Source organism: Battus philenor, unplaced genomic scaffold, assembly GCF_028537555.1.
Source record: "Battus philenor isolate CCGP_79_NKW_IND1 unplaced genomic scaffold, ilBatPhil1.0.hap1 SCAF_1, whole genome shotgun sequence".
In the NCBI taxonomy this organism is placed as follows: Eukaryota; Metazoa; Arthropoda; class Insecta; order Lepidoptera; family Papilionidae; genus Battus; species Battus philenor.
In genome coordinates, this window is record NW_027181661.1 from 9,054,664 (window position 1) to 9,069,505 (window position 14,842).

The 14,842-nt window shown below is 31.2% G+C and overlaps 2 protein-coding genes across 4 annotated transcripts; both read left to right on the forward strand.

Moving 5' to 3' along the window:
• The first annotated feature begins 106 nt into the window (after nt 1-106).
• Nucleotides 107-4,827, forward strand: LOC137933511 (phosphatidylserine lipase ABHD16A). Of its 2 annotated transcripts, none has more exons than XM_068777471.1 (9): nt 107-247; nt 703-756; nt 851-1,158; nt 1,230-1,390; nt 1,477-1,730; nt 2,112-2,276; nt 2,381-2,565; nt 3,222-3,405; nt 3,690-4,827. In XM_068777471.1, exons 1-9 carry the CDS (start codon nt 176-178, stop codon nt 3,789-3,791), a joined length of 1,485 nt encoding a protein of 494 aa, XP_068633572.1. In that variant the 5' UTR covers nt 107-175; the 3' UTR covers nt 3,792-4,827. The 2 variants fall into 2 exon arrangements, with proteins under 2 accessions (XP_068633572.1, XP_068633580.1); XM_068777479.1 differs by having other exon boundaries at nt 1,233-1,390.
• A 2,354-nt stretch (nt 4,828-7,181) lies between these two features.
• Coq8 (ubiquinone biosynthesis protein COQ8, mitochondrial) lies at nt 7,182-14,281 on the forward strand. 2 transcript variants are annotated; one of them, XM_068761442.1, is made up of 9 exons: nt 7,182-7,270; nt 7,543-8,112; nt 8,372-8,588; nt 9,537-9,746; nt 10,443-10,558; nt 11,256-11,418; nt 11,920-12,122; nt 12,983-13,135; nt 13,594-14,281. In XM_068761442.1, the coding sequence occupies exons 2-9, from the start codon at nt 7,546-7,548 to the stop codon at nt 13,882-13,884; spliced, it is 1,920 nt and encodes a 639-aa protein (XP_068617543.1). In that variant the 5' UTR covers nt 7,182-7,270; nt 7,543-7,545; the 3' UTR covers nt 13,885-14,281. The 2 variants fall into 2 exon arrangements, with proteins under 2 accessions (XP_068617543.1, XP_068617551.1); XM_068761450.1 differs by having other exon boundaries at nt 7,225-7,270; nt 7,814-8,112.
• Nucleotides 14,282-14,842: the final 561 nt, after the last annotated feature.

The following is a 14,842-nucleotide window of genomic DNA, read 5'->3' on the forward strand; positions in this document are numbered from 1 at the left end:
TAATACCTATTAATATTTTAAAAATGATTAAATAATAATAATTTATACACTGGCAAAAAGGCAGCAAGTACAGCCCTCAGTAAAAAAGAAAACCTGGCGTTACAAATTACAATGATGTCGATATAATAATTAATAATAAAGTGGCTACAACAACATTAAATGTTATAATTCTGCTATGTTCAAATTAACTTTTCTTAGCCTTTTTTCGCCACGCTTGTTTAAAAAACACGGAGATGGCCTACATGATGTAAGTTTATCTTATAATAAATATTTTATATCGATCCACATGATTTATTTTCCTTGTAATGAAGAATTAAATTATAACATTATTAAACTTCAAATGAAAAACAAAGCAAGAAAAATTATTTTCAATTGATACCAACATAATATTTAATTGTCCTTTTTATTGATTAGTCCAGTCCAGCTCCATTACATCTTGTTATTATTTCGAACTCTTGAAACTGTTCTAAATTTATTTAATCTTATCGTATACCTGTCTGCAATAGTTTCTATTGATTCTTCGTCTTATTCCTTTATTTTTTACTTACTCTGACAGTTCTTTTTTCAATTAATTTAAATAAGTTTGATATTTTCTGATGTATATTAGATAGAAATATACACCCACATAATTAAGATCCATGCGTCTACTGTTATAATTAATTATGTGAAGTAGAAAACCTAAATTAACAAAGTTTTTTTTAGGTTCTTTACCAGTCAAATAATCTTGAAAAGTGGGGAGATTTAGTTATTAAAACTGTAAGTAATTCAATTACTATTACATTAAATTATTACATTGAACATTAATGTAATAATTTCTATTAAAATCATAATATTTAATTTATCATTTCAGGTTAAAACAGTGACTAGTATTAGTAAATACACTTCTCCATTTATTGGTTTCTATATTTATAGAAAAGGCCTGTATACCACAGAAAAAATTCAATCTATAACACCCTTATTTGTTGGAATTGGCTGGCTTCTAGCTTTATCATTAATTGTACGAGCATTAGGTAGGGCTTTGAATGCACAATATGTAGAGTTTTTGAATGTTTTGAATAATACAACTGCTGACCGTAAAACTTATTTAGAATCTATTAGGAAATATGACTTTGAATTTAGTAAGTGGCCAGTTTCTTATTCCGTGCCTCAAATAAAAAGGTAAAAATTTATTATATCTTTTATTTGTCAAATATATAAAAGGTGAATGGATATTTATTAATCCTTTTTAGCAGGAAATGGCTTCAAACTAGCCCATTTACTCAATGTGCAAACCCTAATTTGCCAACTTATCAAAAAGCAACAATTCAAATATTAGCATATGCTGCGGTCCACAGTTTTGGACTCAGACTTATTTACCCGGGCACTCTAACTCTCATTCAAACTTCATTATGTAAGTTATAATAAATGGATTTTAAGTTTTTCTCTCACATATATGGTCACATGTATGGTATATTTTTAATAATATTTAAATTTTAGGGCGATTTTTGATAACAGGCAGAGCTCAACTTGTAGAACATTTTAATGGAAAGAGATCAAAATTAATTAGTGCTGATGGCAACTCTATAGATACAATGTTTGTTGATAACAGACAGTTATCAAACAAAGGAAACATTTTGGTTATATGTTGTGAGGGCAACTCAGGATTCTATGAAATTGGTATCATGACAACACCTATAAAGGCTGGTTATTCCGCTTTAGGATGGAACCATCCAGGATTTGCTGGAAGCACTGTAAGTTTTCTATTTTAGCGGAAGTAACAATGATCAATAAAATGATTTTTTACATTATTATTACCAATCTTCAAAATCTTGTCTTAAAGTTGATGTTAACCTTGAGAATAAAGATATAATGGATTAATCCAGGTCTCCTTAATACAAACTTATGAAAAACAGTAGTTTACTAATTAGTTACTAAAGTAAAAAAAAAAATTATTGTCTCAACGGAATTAAAAGAAACTATTTGAAGAAAAAGTTGATTAAACTGGAAATTATGATGAAACATTATAAATTTTTATATTATAAGTTTATTTTACTTGCACTTATATGATTCTTTTATATCTATATATTGAAGATTTTATATCTCTATATAAATTTATATTATCTATGTTTTAGGGAACACCTTTTCCATCTCAAGAACAAAATGCTATTGATGTTGTGATGCAATATGCAATTAATGAGTTAGGTTTTGAAATTAAAAATATAGTCTTATTTGGATGGAGCATTGGAGGTTACACAGCAACTTGGGCAGCAGTTACCTATCCAGAAGTCAAGGCTTTGGTAATAAATACTATGAATATAAATTGAGAAATTCTTACAGATCTCATTTTGAGATTTATTTTCATATTTTATGTATTAATATGATATTATAACTTACAAAACAGGTATTAGATGCAACTTTCGATGACCTTCTGCCGATAGCTCAAAACCAAATGCCATCTTCATGGGCACTGTTGGTTAAAGAAGTTGTGCGTTCTTATGCTGACTTAAACATTGCACAAATGATACGGAAGTACAATGGACCAGTCCAAATTATAAGACGCACTAAAGATGAAGTGATTGCTTTAAGGTATTATAGAAACATATAGTTCTATACACCTACATTTATTTTTATGTACTAGATATATTCCTCAGAAAAGCGTGCAAACAAATATACTGTATAAAATACATGTGACATAGTTTTAAAGACATGTTTAACAACTTAACTAATCTTATAAGTTGTAAAAGCTCTTGAAAATATAAATATATAAATGGGTTTTTGTAAAATATACGATGAAATATAAAATTATGATATTCATATTAAATAAACACATATTGTCATTTTGGTATCAAAAACAATTAAATTACAATCACAATTTTGGGTTTGAAGAATTTCTTCAATATTAACAGCCTCAGTTAGCATTTTAGTACTATTCTAATATTATCATCCTTTTTTTGGTTAATCTACATAAAACTTAAGATTTTAATGCATATTTATGTAGAATTAAAATATAGTTTTTAGAGATTTGACCTAGAACAGTAGATTTGTGTAAAAAAGTGTATTTATATTGATGAACACATTACTTAAATATCAAAAAGTCTGAAGAAGGAATTTGGTGGCAATAATCAACATCTTGCCACTTGTAACCGTTTTACTGGTTTTTATTATTTCTCTAACCTCTTTATAATATTCTCTAAATATATTATATTTACAATTGTAGATAAATTTCCTTGTGGCATTTTCAGACAAGGTTATGTCCAGACTAATAGAGGGAATAATCTTTTAATAAAGCTAATTGAGGCTAGATACCCAGATGTATCCACTGAAGAGTTAGCTATACTGGAAAAATATGTCAATCTTTTGAGTACACAAAGGGCTGCATTGGAACGTTGCGAAGTTGGAGAGAGTGATCGTAGGATGTTGAAACTGGTACTTTTTTTATTCTGTATTATTTACACCACCTTCAGGCTTATAATTATTGTGTTGCATTTTGTAGATATTTTACTCGAACAATCAACTTTATCATAATCATACACTTCAATATGATTGAATCTTAAATGAATAATATAAAAATGGTTAAATAAAATTTGTCAATAGAGTAAATAAGCAAATGCTACATATGTTTAATATAAAAATTATTTGCAAATTTTTTATAGTATTGTTGGTAACTTTTAAATGTTTATAGATTTTGAGATGTTAAAAATTTTTTGCAGATTTCCAAATATATGCATGATTTTGTGACTACCCATTGCACACCTTTACCAGAAGAAAAATTTATGAGGATAATGGATGGTATATCTACAAACAGGGACTAAGAATGATTTTATTAAAGTAGAAGTAAACTTCTACTTTATTATTTCTAAAGTTTTATTTTCCAGGATTTTGACATATTAATGTTGATTTTTTTGACTGGTACCAGTTTATAAATAGATTTTATTTAAAATTTTAATTATTTATGAATGATTATTTCAATTATTATGTATAACTTTTCACATATTAAAATAAATATGTTACAATAGCAGTAAAGTTTTACTACTATTGTAACATATTATACAGTTGATAATTTTCTTTTTATCTTGCACCTAATTAAAAAACATTATTTTTAAAGGAAAATTAATCATGAGATGTAATATGTTCCTTAAATTTAATTTTTATTGTGAGATAATATTACAAACTTTAATGTTCCAAGATTTCATTTAAGCAAAAAAATAGTTCATTAATGTCAAGTAAACCTTAAGAAACGGTTGAATTATAACAAATATACATTATGGTAGATTAATAATACCATACCATTAAATAAACTACAGTCATTTTTTGTTGTTGTATGGGGTTACCCATGTTAGAAGCTATTGATTCTTACTACCAAATTGTTTTGGTAGTAACAATCAATAGCTATTTATTTGTAACTTCTGCACACAGTTTTAATATTATACATACACCAGCACAATTAGGGTAACACAAAAAAGGTAGATTTTTTAAAAGTTTCCAATGCACTATTGAAACCAAACAGTTAAATGATCCGCAGTCACAAATGATTAGTACATTCGGTGTTAGCAAATTCTTAAAAGAACCATGAAACCTGTCACCGCACTTAAAAAGTGTGAAATTTTTAAAGTATATTATATGTATTATGAGAGTACATACACGTTAATAAAAACTAGTTGTCAAGATTTACAAAAACTTTAAAAAAAAATACCTTTTTGTGTTCTAATTGTGCCGGTTAGGGTATATAATAATTAAAAAATATTAAAGTCAAAATTACATATTTTGAATCAATCAATTAAAGTTAATTATAATAAGCATGAAATGTAATTTATTAATACTGGATCAAATATATATTCTTAATCTTAATGTATATGTAACTAATTTAATTGAATATTGGTGTTTGTGAACAATTAAATAATTTTAATCCTCATTGTTGTCTATTTATTAACAAGTACACATCTTGTACATCATTATTAGATTTTATTTCCTTACTGTGAGAAGACCACAGCAATCAATTTAATTTCAATGAGCCTACATATTTTACAATAAATATACATACGTACTAATAAAATAAATATGTCGTTGGCATCAAAATATATTAATTTAATAACTACTTACTACATAAACTGGCTAAGTACAAATAATGGGATGCTTGTAAAAGTTAAAATAAATAAATAAAAAAAAAACAATTGGATGACTATTCCATACGGATCGCCTTTACGGATTGCTTGTATTTGTCATAATTACAGTGCTATTTATAAACCTGCGGGAATATTAAAATTGTAAGTTCATACTGTCGCGCCGCGATTAAGTTATGGTCCTGTTGCATTTCAGCCCTTGCTCGAAATCATCGTCTGTCCGGAAGACGTCGGTCGGAACTCTTGCGGCGGATAAAATATGAACAATTAACTTGCTTTTCCTCTGTTGATCTTAATGCTGTTAGCCCTAAGGCTGGGCGGTCGCTCTCTAAAAACGGGCGTTGTGACGTAGTGGGTAGTGTTTGGTGCAGTGGTTGTGCGTTGTGTCTGCAGCGGGTGCGGTTCTGTGGGAACCCTGATGACCTGATGGGCGTAAGGAGTACGTCTTTAGGACGTCTCTTGGTCTTTACTGAGGTGCGGAGGGAGTAGCGTGAGGCGCTAGCTAAAAGGGGGTTGAGATGTGCAGAAGCCGACTCAAAATAAGTTTTTGAGCAAGTTCCAAACAATTCTTAGATCGTGGGGAGTTTGAGGTCACGTAGACCTCCACGGTCTACATTGCGCTGGAACTAATCTAAGTTAAGTCTAAGTTGCTATCGGGGTGAAGCGAATTTGGAGCGTTTGTAGTGTTGAGGTTAGCAGGAGCGGCGTACGCAAATACAACGCTCGCGTAAGAGAAAACTGATCTTAAGCAAGTTTTGTACAAGTGCAGCTTGTGCCTAAGGGGCAGTTTGCTTAAGGGGCAAATGAGGGGGTAAAGCCTGCTGAGGATGTAAGAGACTTTATTTCTGACCTGTCGAATGTGTTGTTTGAATGATAATTTTGAGTCGAAGGTGACCCCGAGGTATTTGACCGAATCTTTTCGAGGAATAGGACGGTTGAAGAGTGAAAGGGTTGCGTGCTCGGGGGGTCTGTCGTCTGAGGGAGAAAATAATCGCCTGGCTTTTGTCAGGATTAACGTCTATTCTCCATTTCCTAAACCACTCGCCTAGGCCGTGGCTTAGAGGTGACGCAAAATTAATGCGCGCGCTTTACTATTGGTTTCGAGTGCGTCGTCGTCGTCGGCGGCGCGAGTTGGACTTTGCTATCTCTTGGTAGGTATATCGCTAGTGAATAACGGAAAGAGTAGCGGAGAGAAGCAGGATCCCTGAAGGACGCCTGCTCGGATGGGGCGGGGAGTAGAGAAGACGCCTTCTGCTCGATAGCGGAAAGTGCAGTTCGACAAGAAGGCTCGTATGATCTTAACGAGTCTTTCCGGCACGTTGAGTGAACATTTAAATGGTAGCTACAATGTGTACTATATGATTTTTAGTTGTCACCTAGACAAGTAAAAATCATTCTTTTTTATATTTAGTTTCGAAATAAAATAGAGTTAAATAATGCTTTTCCATGTATTTATATATTTAAGGTATATCATAACGTCCATTTAGTTTTTTTTAACTTCTGTTTTAGAAAATGATCTGATTTTCCTATTAACTTAACATATAGGTTTATAAATTACATTTTATATATTAAGCCCGTGTTAACGATAAAAAATTACATATTGTAGTACCGTACAAAATAAATTTATATATTTAAAATATAATGGCATATGCTACAATTATATGAATAACCTGGACAATTTAGTGTGTTAATAATCTAAAAGAATCAAATGAATATAAGAAATAAATAAGTAATTGGTCTGTACTTGTCTTTATTTATAATGTTAATTCATTAAAAATAAATTAAGAAAGAAAGATCTTAAATAAATTTAGTAGTCATCTCGAAAATTCAAAAACAGTTACATTAATATATTCTAATAATAAAAACATCAATGCATAATTTTATAGCAGAGTTCATCATTGAAATAAAATAATTCGGCTTGTTTTGACCAACAAAAATATAGAGCATAAATTTCCAAAAATTTTAAACCAACATTAAATCTAAGCATTGGCAGTATGAGCTCTCGTGTTTTTTACAGCTTTGTCTCAGCACACTGTACAACTAATGATGACATTGACATTATACCATTAAATTGAAAATATAAAGAATTTTAGTACTTATGTTACACTATTCCGTGTGGAATATCTTATGCAATTTTATTTTATTTATGACTCAATCGTGTAAACCATACGGTTAGTGTCCACCCCTCTAGAAAATATTTTAAACGTATATATAATAATTGTTTAACAGATAATTAATGTTACAATAAAAAGTATCTACTAAATATAATTCTTTAATATTATGCAATATTTATTTAGGGCTTTGTATCATGCATATACTTATAAATATGGTCATGAACATTATTAATTTTCTTCTATTTTATATATAATATCACTGCTTTCATAAAACAATAGTTCGGTTAACAAAATAAAATTCATTAACTCAATTACCGCTCATCTTTCAGACTATGTCACATATTAATGATCTACTTGGGGTAATAAAGGGACTACGGCATGTAGCTGAAGCTAGTATTAAATTACAACAGGAAAATTCTAGAACTGTATGGAGTAATTCAAGCATCAGGCCATTCTTGCAGAATTGTCCTACTAACCCGATAAAAAGCTTTAAACCAAATGCACAATTCACTACTGATTTAGTTGAAAGAGTATTTGTTGTTTTACATGGATTCAAACAATATGCTGCAATGAGTGTTCCTTATTTTAATACAACTACAGAAAACAAATCTACTATGGATGAACATTTGAAAGAAGAAATTGATCATTTGAATAATGAATTTGATAAGACTTTTGAAAGTCTTAAAAAAGTGCAAGAAAACTTGGAGCCAAAACCTTCAACCTCTTATGAAGATTTTGAGGTTCCACTAGAAAAAGTTCAAATGAAAGTTGGTGTCAAAAATGTTAACATACGAAAATCTAATACTGGGCCACCTGATGTAAAATTATCTACTGTGATAGAGAGCAGTATGAATGAAACAATTCCAAAACCTGTTGCCAAGAAGAAGATCCGAGTTTCTGTGAGTATACTTTAGCATTTAGTGCCAGTTACAGCCAGTTTAGCATAATTATCTATCAATTACAGGTTAATCATCAAAAGAAATAAATAAATTGTTTCCTATTTCACAATAATATCACATACTTTTAGTTGTTGAGATAGAAAAAATATAAGTTATTAATTATGCATCATTTATTAAAAATACTTTGTAACTTTTTTGTAATTATTTACTACCAAAAGTTGTCTGTTAGTTATTTATCTATTACTTTTATCATTACTAGCTCAGTGAAAATTCCAAGGCACGGGTTGTTCCCTCATCGCGCATTGGAAGAATGATTTCTTTTGGTTCACTAGCTGCTGGCTTGGGAGTTGGCACAGTGGCACAGTATGCTCGGAACACTATTCAGTCTGTTACTGGACAAGTAGATGAATCAAATAATGCTTTCTTATCACCAGCTAATGCCAAAAGAATAGTAGATACACTGTGTAAAGTAAGAGGTAAGTACCAATATATACATAACCATATTAACCCTTTGCATACAAAAGGTGATTCTCTCTCACCATGCAGCTTGTTGCTGCAACTCAAGAGGTGACTGTCGCTCACCACTTCATTCGCTGTGGTTACTTTATATGTACAGGTAATTGTATACATTTTGTTCTTTCAATGCAGGTTACTAAACTCTGTTTGTATAATCTATCTAAGTTTAAAATGATGTCCCTTTAAAATCAGGTGTAACTTTACCGAAATTACTGTACAACCATAAACCGGATTGGTTTTCGATCTCAGTATGTACTTGACAGCCACAGTAAAAGGTCGGAAGTTTGAATCTTTGCAGTAAAGGGTCTAGAAAAATTGAAGTTTGAATATTTGAAATGGTGGCTTAAACTAATTTTTTGGGGGTTTAGAAATTCTAAAAACATCCGCTTAAATGTTGCAAAATCTGCTCTCAACAAAATCAACATGCCCAAAGACATCAAACTATATATTACTGTAATATTGGTCCCAAAAACCCAGGCATACATCACAGCAATTATTTTGTAAAATATCAAATTAAACAAAATTACAAAGACTAAAGATTAAGAAATTATGTTCGTAAAGATGTCAAGATACTAAAATATAAAAGTTGTGTTTGTAATTATTTTATATTGGAGGTAGAAAATTCATCAAACTTTATTCCGAAAGGTCTTGAGTCGCTGGCTAGTCTGTGCGGAAACATTCTTGAGAGCAAAGGTTTAATACTGCAATTGCATTTTAGCATTTCAAGACTGTCAATTTTGAGAATTCTGGAAATTACCACATATGTATGGCTACAGATAAAATTTAAATACACATCAAATATTTGAAGTTTAATTTCAACATCTGCTTGTTTATTCTATATTTGTTTTAATGACTAAAAAGATTGAAATAGTTCTTCATTTGGATTAATGTTTTATACTCTTTAACAGGTGCAGCTCTCAAGCTGGGACAGCTATTGAGTATACAAGATGACACTATGATATCACCAGAGCTACAAAAAATTTTTGAACGTGTTCGACAGTCTGCAGATTTTATGCCCACTTGGCAAGTTGAAAAGGTGATGAGTTCTCAGTTGGGTCCTGATTGGCGCAATCGCGTTCAGAATTTTGAAGAGAAACCGTTTGCAGCTGCATCTATTGGTTAGTTGACGAAAACTTTTTGATTTTACGGCTAAACAAAAATATCGTGGATGCTGTGTTTATGTAATGTAAATTTATTAAAATTACTTACTTACTATTTTAATTTTTAAAAACATTTTGGTAGGACTATTCCTATATATATCTATCTATATATATAAAATGCGAAAATTATTAGAAGTAGAAAAATTGATAATAATTATCATGCGAATTCTGCAGATATTCCACTATTTTTAAGTCATAATTTTGCTCTCAGAAACAACTTCCTATAAGTTTCGGCAAGACTTAGCTTAGACTTAGCTTGTGGATTTAGAATTATTTTATAATCATTATAATCATACCAGCATATAGGCATCCACTGGGAGGTCTCTCTGAAAGATTGCTGCAATATCTAGTTCTGCATTGCCCATATTCATGAATTGCTCTTGATCTGTGTCATCTGCTCACCTAGTGGGGGTAGTGTCCACGCCGCAGTTAGGAGTTCGTGGTCGCCACTCGGGAAACTTTCGGCCGTCGGTTGCATTGGCCGTGTGCCCTGACCACTGCTACTTCAGAAGAGCAATTCTAAGAACTACGTCGGTCGCCTTGATTCTATTGCAGAAAACCTTATTTCTGACTATTATTTGGCTATAATCTATTACTATCTTCATTTCATACAAAGCAGTTTGACGTGTCTGATTTATGTAATTATGAAACTAGGACAGGTGCATTTGGCTGTTCTTCATAATGGGCGGGAGGTGGCTATGAAGGTACAATATCCAGGTGTTGCAATGGGAATTAACAGCGATATTGACAACTTGGTTGGCGTACTAAAGGTAATATCATACAGGTTTAATTTTTATTTTATTATTTTCTTGTTTTTTATTGCCGTTTGCCAGTTGGCATTTGCAACTTTTCAAATTTAAGGTTTTAGCCTAAACCTCTTTACAGTAACTTATCTCACATGCTTAGCATTAGAAATCTCGTCTCTAGTCATTACATTATTACATTGTATTGAGAGCCTGTCAACAACCATGGGTGGGTTGGGCAGACGCTCCATGGAGTTACTAGACACAAAAGTCCATGAGATCTCGGTTTAAGCTGTTACTTAAATCAGTGTGTGCATTCAAATTCGAGGGTATATGAAGGAGATACCTCTACTCGAACAGTTGTTAGTATCGAATGATATGTTAATTTTCTCGAGCTAACACGATCACTACTATGAAGATCGTTAAAGAACAGAGATTGATTAGTGGAGGGAACTTCAGCACATTTTCTATTGTTAAAAAGGATAACTTTTTAAAGTTGTGGACAATTTTTTTTTAATTTTAGTATAAACAATAAGCTGGTTATAAACTTATTAGTTCGCTCATAAAATAAATAATTATTTGTATATTTTGCAGGGGCCCATAAATTCATTTTGGTGTCTAACCTTTGTTTTTCTCGTTAAAAATTGAGTGCAATATCTATTGCTACATTTGTTTTATTTCCCCGCAGTTCACCATCAATTCATATCATTTACTTTTGTACCAGGTATGGAATGTGTTCCCGAAGGGGATGTTTATTGATAACATAGTGGAAGTTGCTAAAAAGGAACTGGCGTGGGAGGTAGATTACATCCGCGAGGCGGAATGCACGCGGAAGTTCAAACGTCTGCTTGCTCCGTATCCTGAATATTTTGTGCCTGAAGTTATCGGTAAGAACGGTTTTATGTTTTTATATTTAAATTTCTTTAAACATATGAATAATGTAATGAATAATATATATATGAATACAAATATATTCTTTATCATCGTATCAGCCGAAGGACGCTCACTGCAAAACATATGCCTTCCCCAAAGATAGCCGACTTCCCGCGATAGATGATATTGTTCCTACATGTATTTTTTTTTACTACAATATCTTTTATTATCACACTTAAATATAAACAAAATATATTTTATCTCTGTTTAAATATCGCCATGATTGTTGCTTGCATTTATATGCAATTAAAAAGACTATGGATCAAGAATTATTTCTAAATCTTTCCATATTTTCTTACCTATAAATATTTGCTTTATACTTGTATGATGAAAAACTGGTATAAAGTTGAAAAATGTATAAAACGGTTTATTATTCTGCTTTTGGCAGTGGCATTTGGATTGTTAGTTTTAGTAAAGAAAATTTTGAATTACACGGGTATACTCTTTTGTTTCAGACGATCTTTGCGCAGCGGAAGTAATGACAACTGAGTTAGTGGACGGCACACCATTGGATAAGCTATTCGACGCGCCATACGAAACACGCCGTGACATTGCGTACAAGATAATGCAACTGTGTCTACGGGAGATGTTCGTTCTGAGATGTATGCAGACGGATCCTAATTGGGCTAATTTCTTCTACAACACCACCAATAAGCAGGTTGGCAACACGTTTAATTGTGCAGACTGTTTGATTTAATGTCAAGTGTGGGAAATAATAAATATTGATTGTTGAATTATTTATGAAGGTTTTCTAATGGGGTACTAATTAGCCTCTGGGGCTTTAAGGTTCTGGAAAGCACGGACCTGAAAATGCAGCATAGGACATTCACACATAAAGGTCATCAGAAGCTAGTGTATGATGGCTGTCTGCTACTGGTACTATTAGACATTGATGGAAACTTATGTCTGGCAGCGGATGTCATATGAAAGAAATGATGATGAATAGATAAATTCAATGAAAAAGCTATTTTCTGTGTCTGTCTGTTTATTGCTCATATATATTGTGTATACATACATATATATATGTATATATGTATATATATATGTATATATATATATATATATGTGTGTGTGTGTGTACATATACATATATATATAAAGTGACAAATGACATTTATACAGGACAATTGATAAACATGTAAAAGCTTTAAAGGAGTGAATATATAGCCCATTTGATCTAAATTTAAATATCTTCCATCGATTTGCACTCTACATATTTAAAATGAACACTGAAATAGGTTATAATAATTTACTTTGCATCTTCCGGCAGTACAAAGTAACAAAGATAGATAGTAAATAATTATTAATTTAAATGTGTAGTACTCGAAATTGAAAACGCATTTTCTTACTATTTATTCATTACTTTATTTATTATTGCTGAAATTATTAATTTCTTGGATATACTGTACCATATTTAACAGGAAATGACTTAACTATGCAATCACCGCTTTAGAGCTTTAACAACTATATCCAACCACCCTGTATATTTTTTTAAATATTATAATATAAATCTTTCAGGTCATACTGCTCGATTTCGGAGCAACTCGCGAATATTCCAAGGAATTTATGGATCAATACATCGAGATCATCAAAGCGGCATCGGATGGTGACCGCGATGCCATTTTACGGATGTCTCGCGATTTGAAATTTCTCACGGGCTACGAGTCTAAAGTATGTTTTCTATTTATCTCAATTCTCTTTGTTCATTTTACCAGATATTTTTATCAACGTTTTCTCATCATTAGTCAGACCCTTTCACCACTCGATTCTCATTCTAAATAAGTATATTCTTTATTGCAAAAAAAATACTGAACAGTAATAAAATTTTAATAGATGAACGTTCAAGCCCGGTTTTTTTATTTGTCTTTTACTTAAATATAATAACATTATTAAGGCTCCCCAATAGGAGGACATATAAAAATAGTAAGGTCGGGAAATCGCTGGATACGGGCAGCGCAAGACCTGCTATAGTGGCGATCTTTAAAGGAGGACTATGCTTAGTAGTGGACGTCTTTCGGTTCACATGATAAGTGCAAATTATAATTATAGAATTCTGTAAGAAATGAACTGTTGTCGATTAGACTACAGTGTTGATAACTGACTTTAAACTTAAACCCTCACTGTCCCAGATAATGGAAGAAACGCATGTCGACACGGTGATGATAATGGGCGAGGTGTTCACGAGTGAGGGTTCTGGAGAGTTTGACTTTGGGACACAACAGACAACGAGACGCATTCAAGCTTTAGTGCCGACAATCCTCACCCATCGGCTGTGCCCACCTCCCGAAGAGATATACTCCCTGCACAGGAAACTTTCAGGAGTGTTTTTGCTTTGCTCAAAACTTAAAGTTAAAATGAACTGCCGCGATATGTTTCGTGATATCTACAATGAGTATAACAGGAACAAGGGAAACAATTAAAACTGCAAATAAATAAACGTGACTATCTATTTAAACAGAGGTCTTAGACAGAAACTTCTAGAAGAGTAATAAATTGCATATTAAAAAAAGTTTACAAAATGGTTGTAATTTCATCACAGTGAAAAGATGACGTCAGTTGTTATATATACCTCAGAGTTACTTAAATGCATAAATTATATATATGTAAATTAGATATAGATATAACACTGCTTTTTAATTTATTGACATTTTAGAAGACATAATCTATGCAGTTAAGGCGTTATAATTTAACAATGTGACTAATTAATCAATAAAAGTAAATTAAATGTTTTAAATATAATTGTAATCTTTGTATTGAATACTTAATTGAAGAGTAACAAATAAAATAATATATGAATAACATTGAAGGCAAAACAGTAATAAAACGTGTTAGTAAATTAGAATTAATAATTAAATATTTATAAATTAACCATATTGTATGTATTGCATAGTGAAAAAACAAATGAAATTGTCTTTGTAATATTATTGTCAAAACAGTAGTTCGACTAACAGTCAAGTTAGGAAATAAATTTCTTAACATACATCTACATATTTTTTATTATTCATACCTTTAGTAAACACTATTTACTGTTTATAATTACTTGTAAAACTTGTAGGTAACTTTAAATATCAAAGAAAATCGGGTCTAAAACTAATCTGGATCTTATGAAAAAATGGCTCTTAAACCGTTACATTTGTATGTAAATAAATAAAATTGATTTAGAATATCTCTTGCTAAATGCAATGTTCGAGAGATTTTTTCCATGATTTCACTAAGAGAAAGTGAGAAAATTAAAGAAAAAGGAAAGAAATTACAATTTATTTCGCTATAAAACTGAGAAAAATTAAAACACTCAAACATTTGACGTTAACCTAAAATAAAAAAATAGCGTATAAAGGTCCATTTACACGTGGAGAGTAACTGTAAGTTGGATAGTAA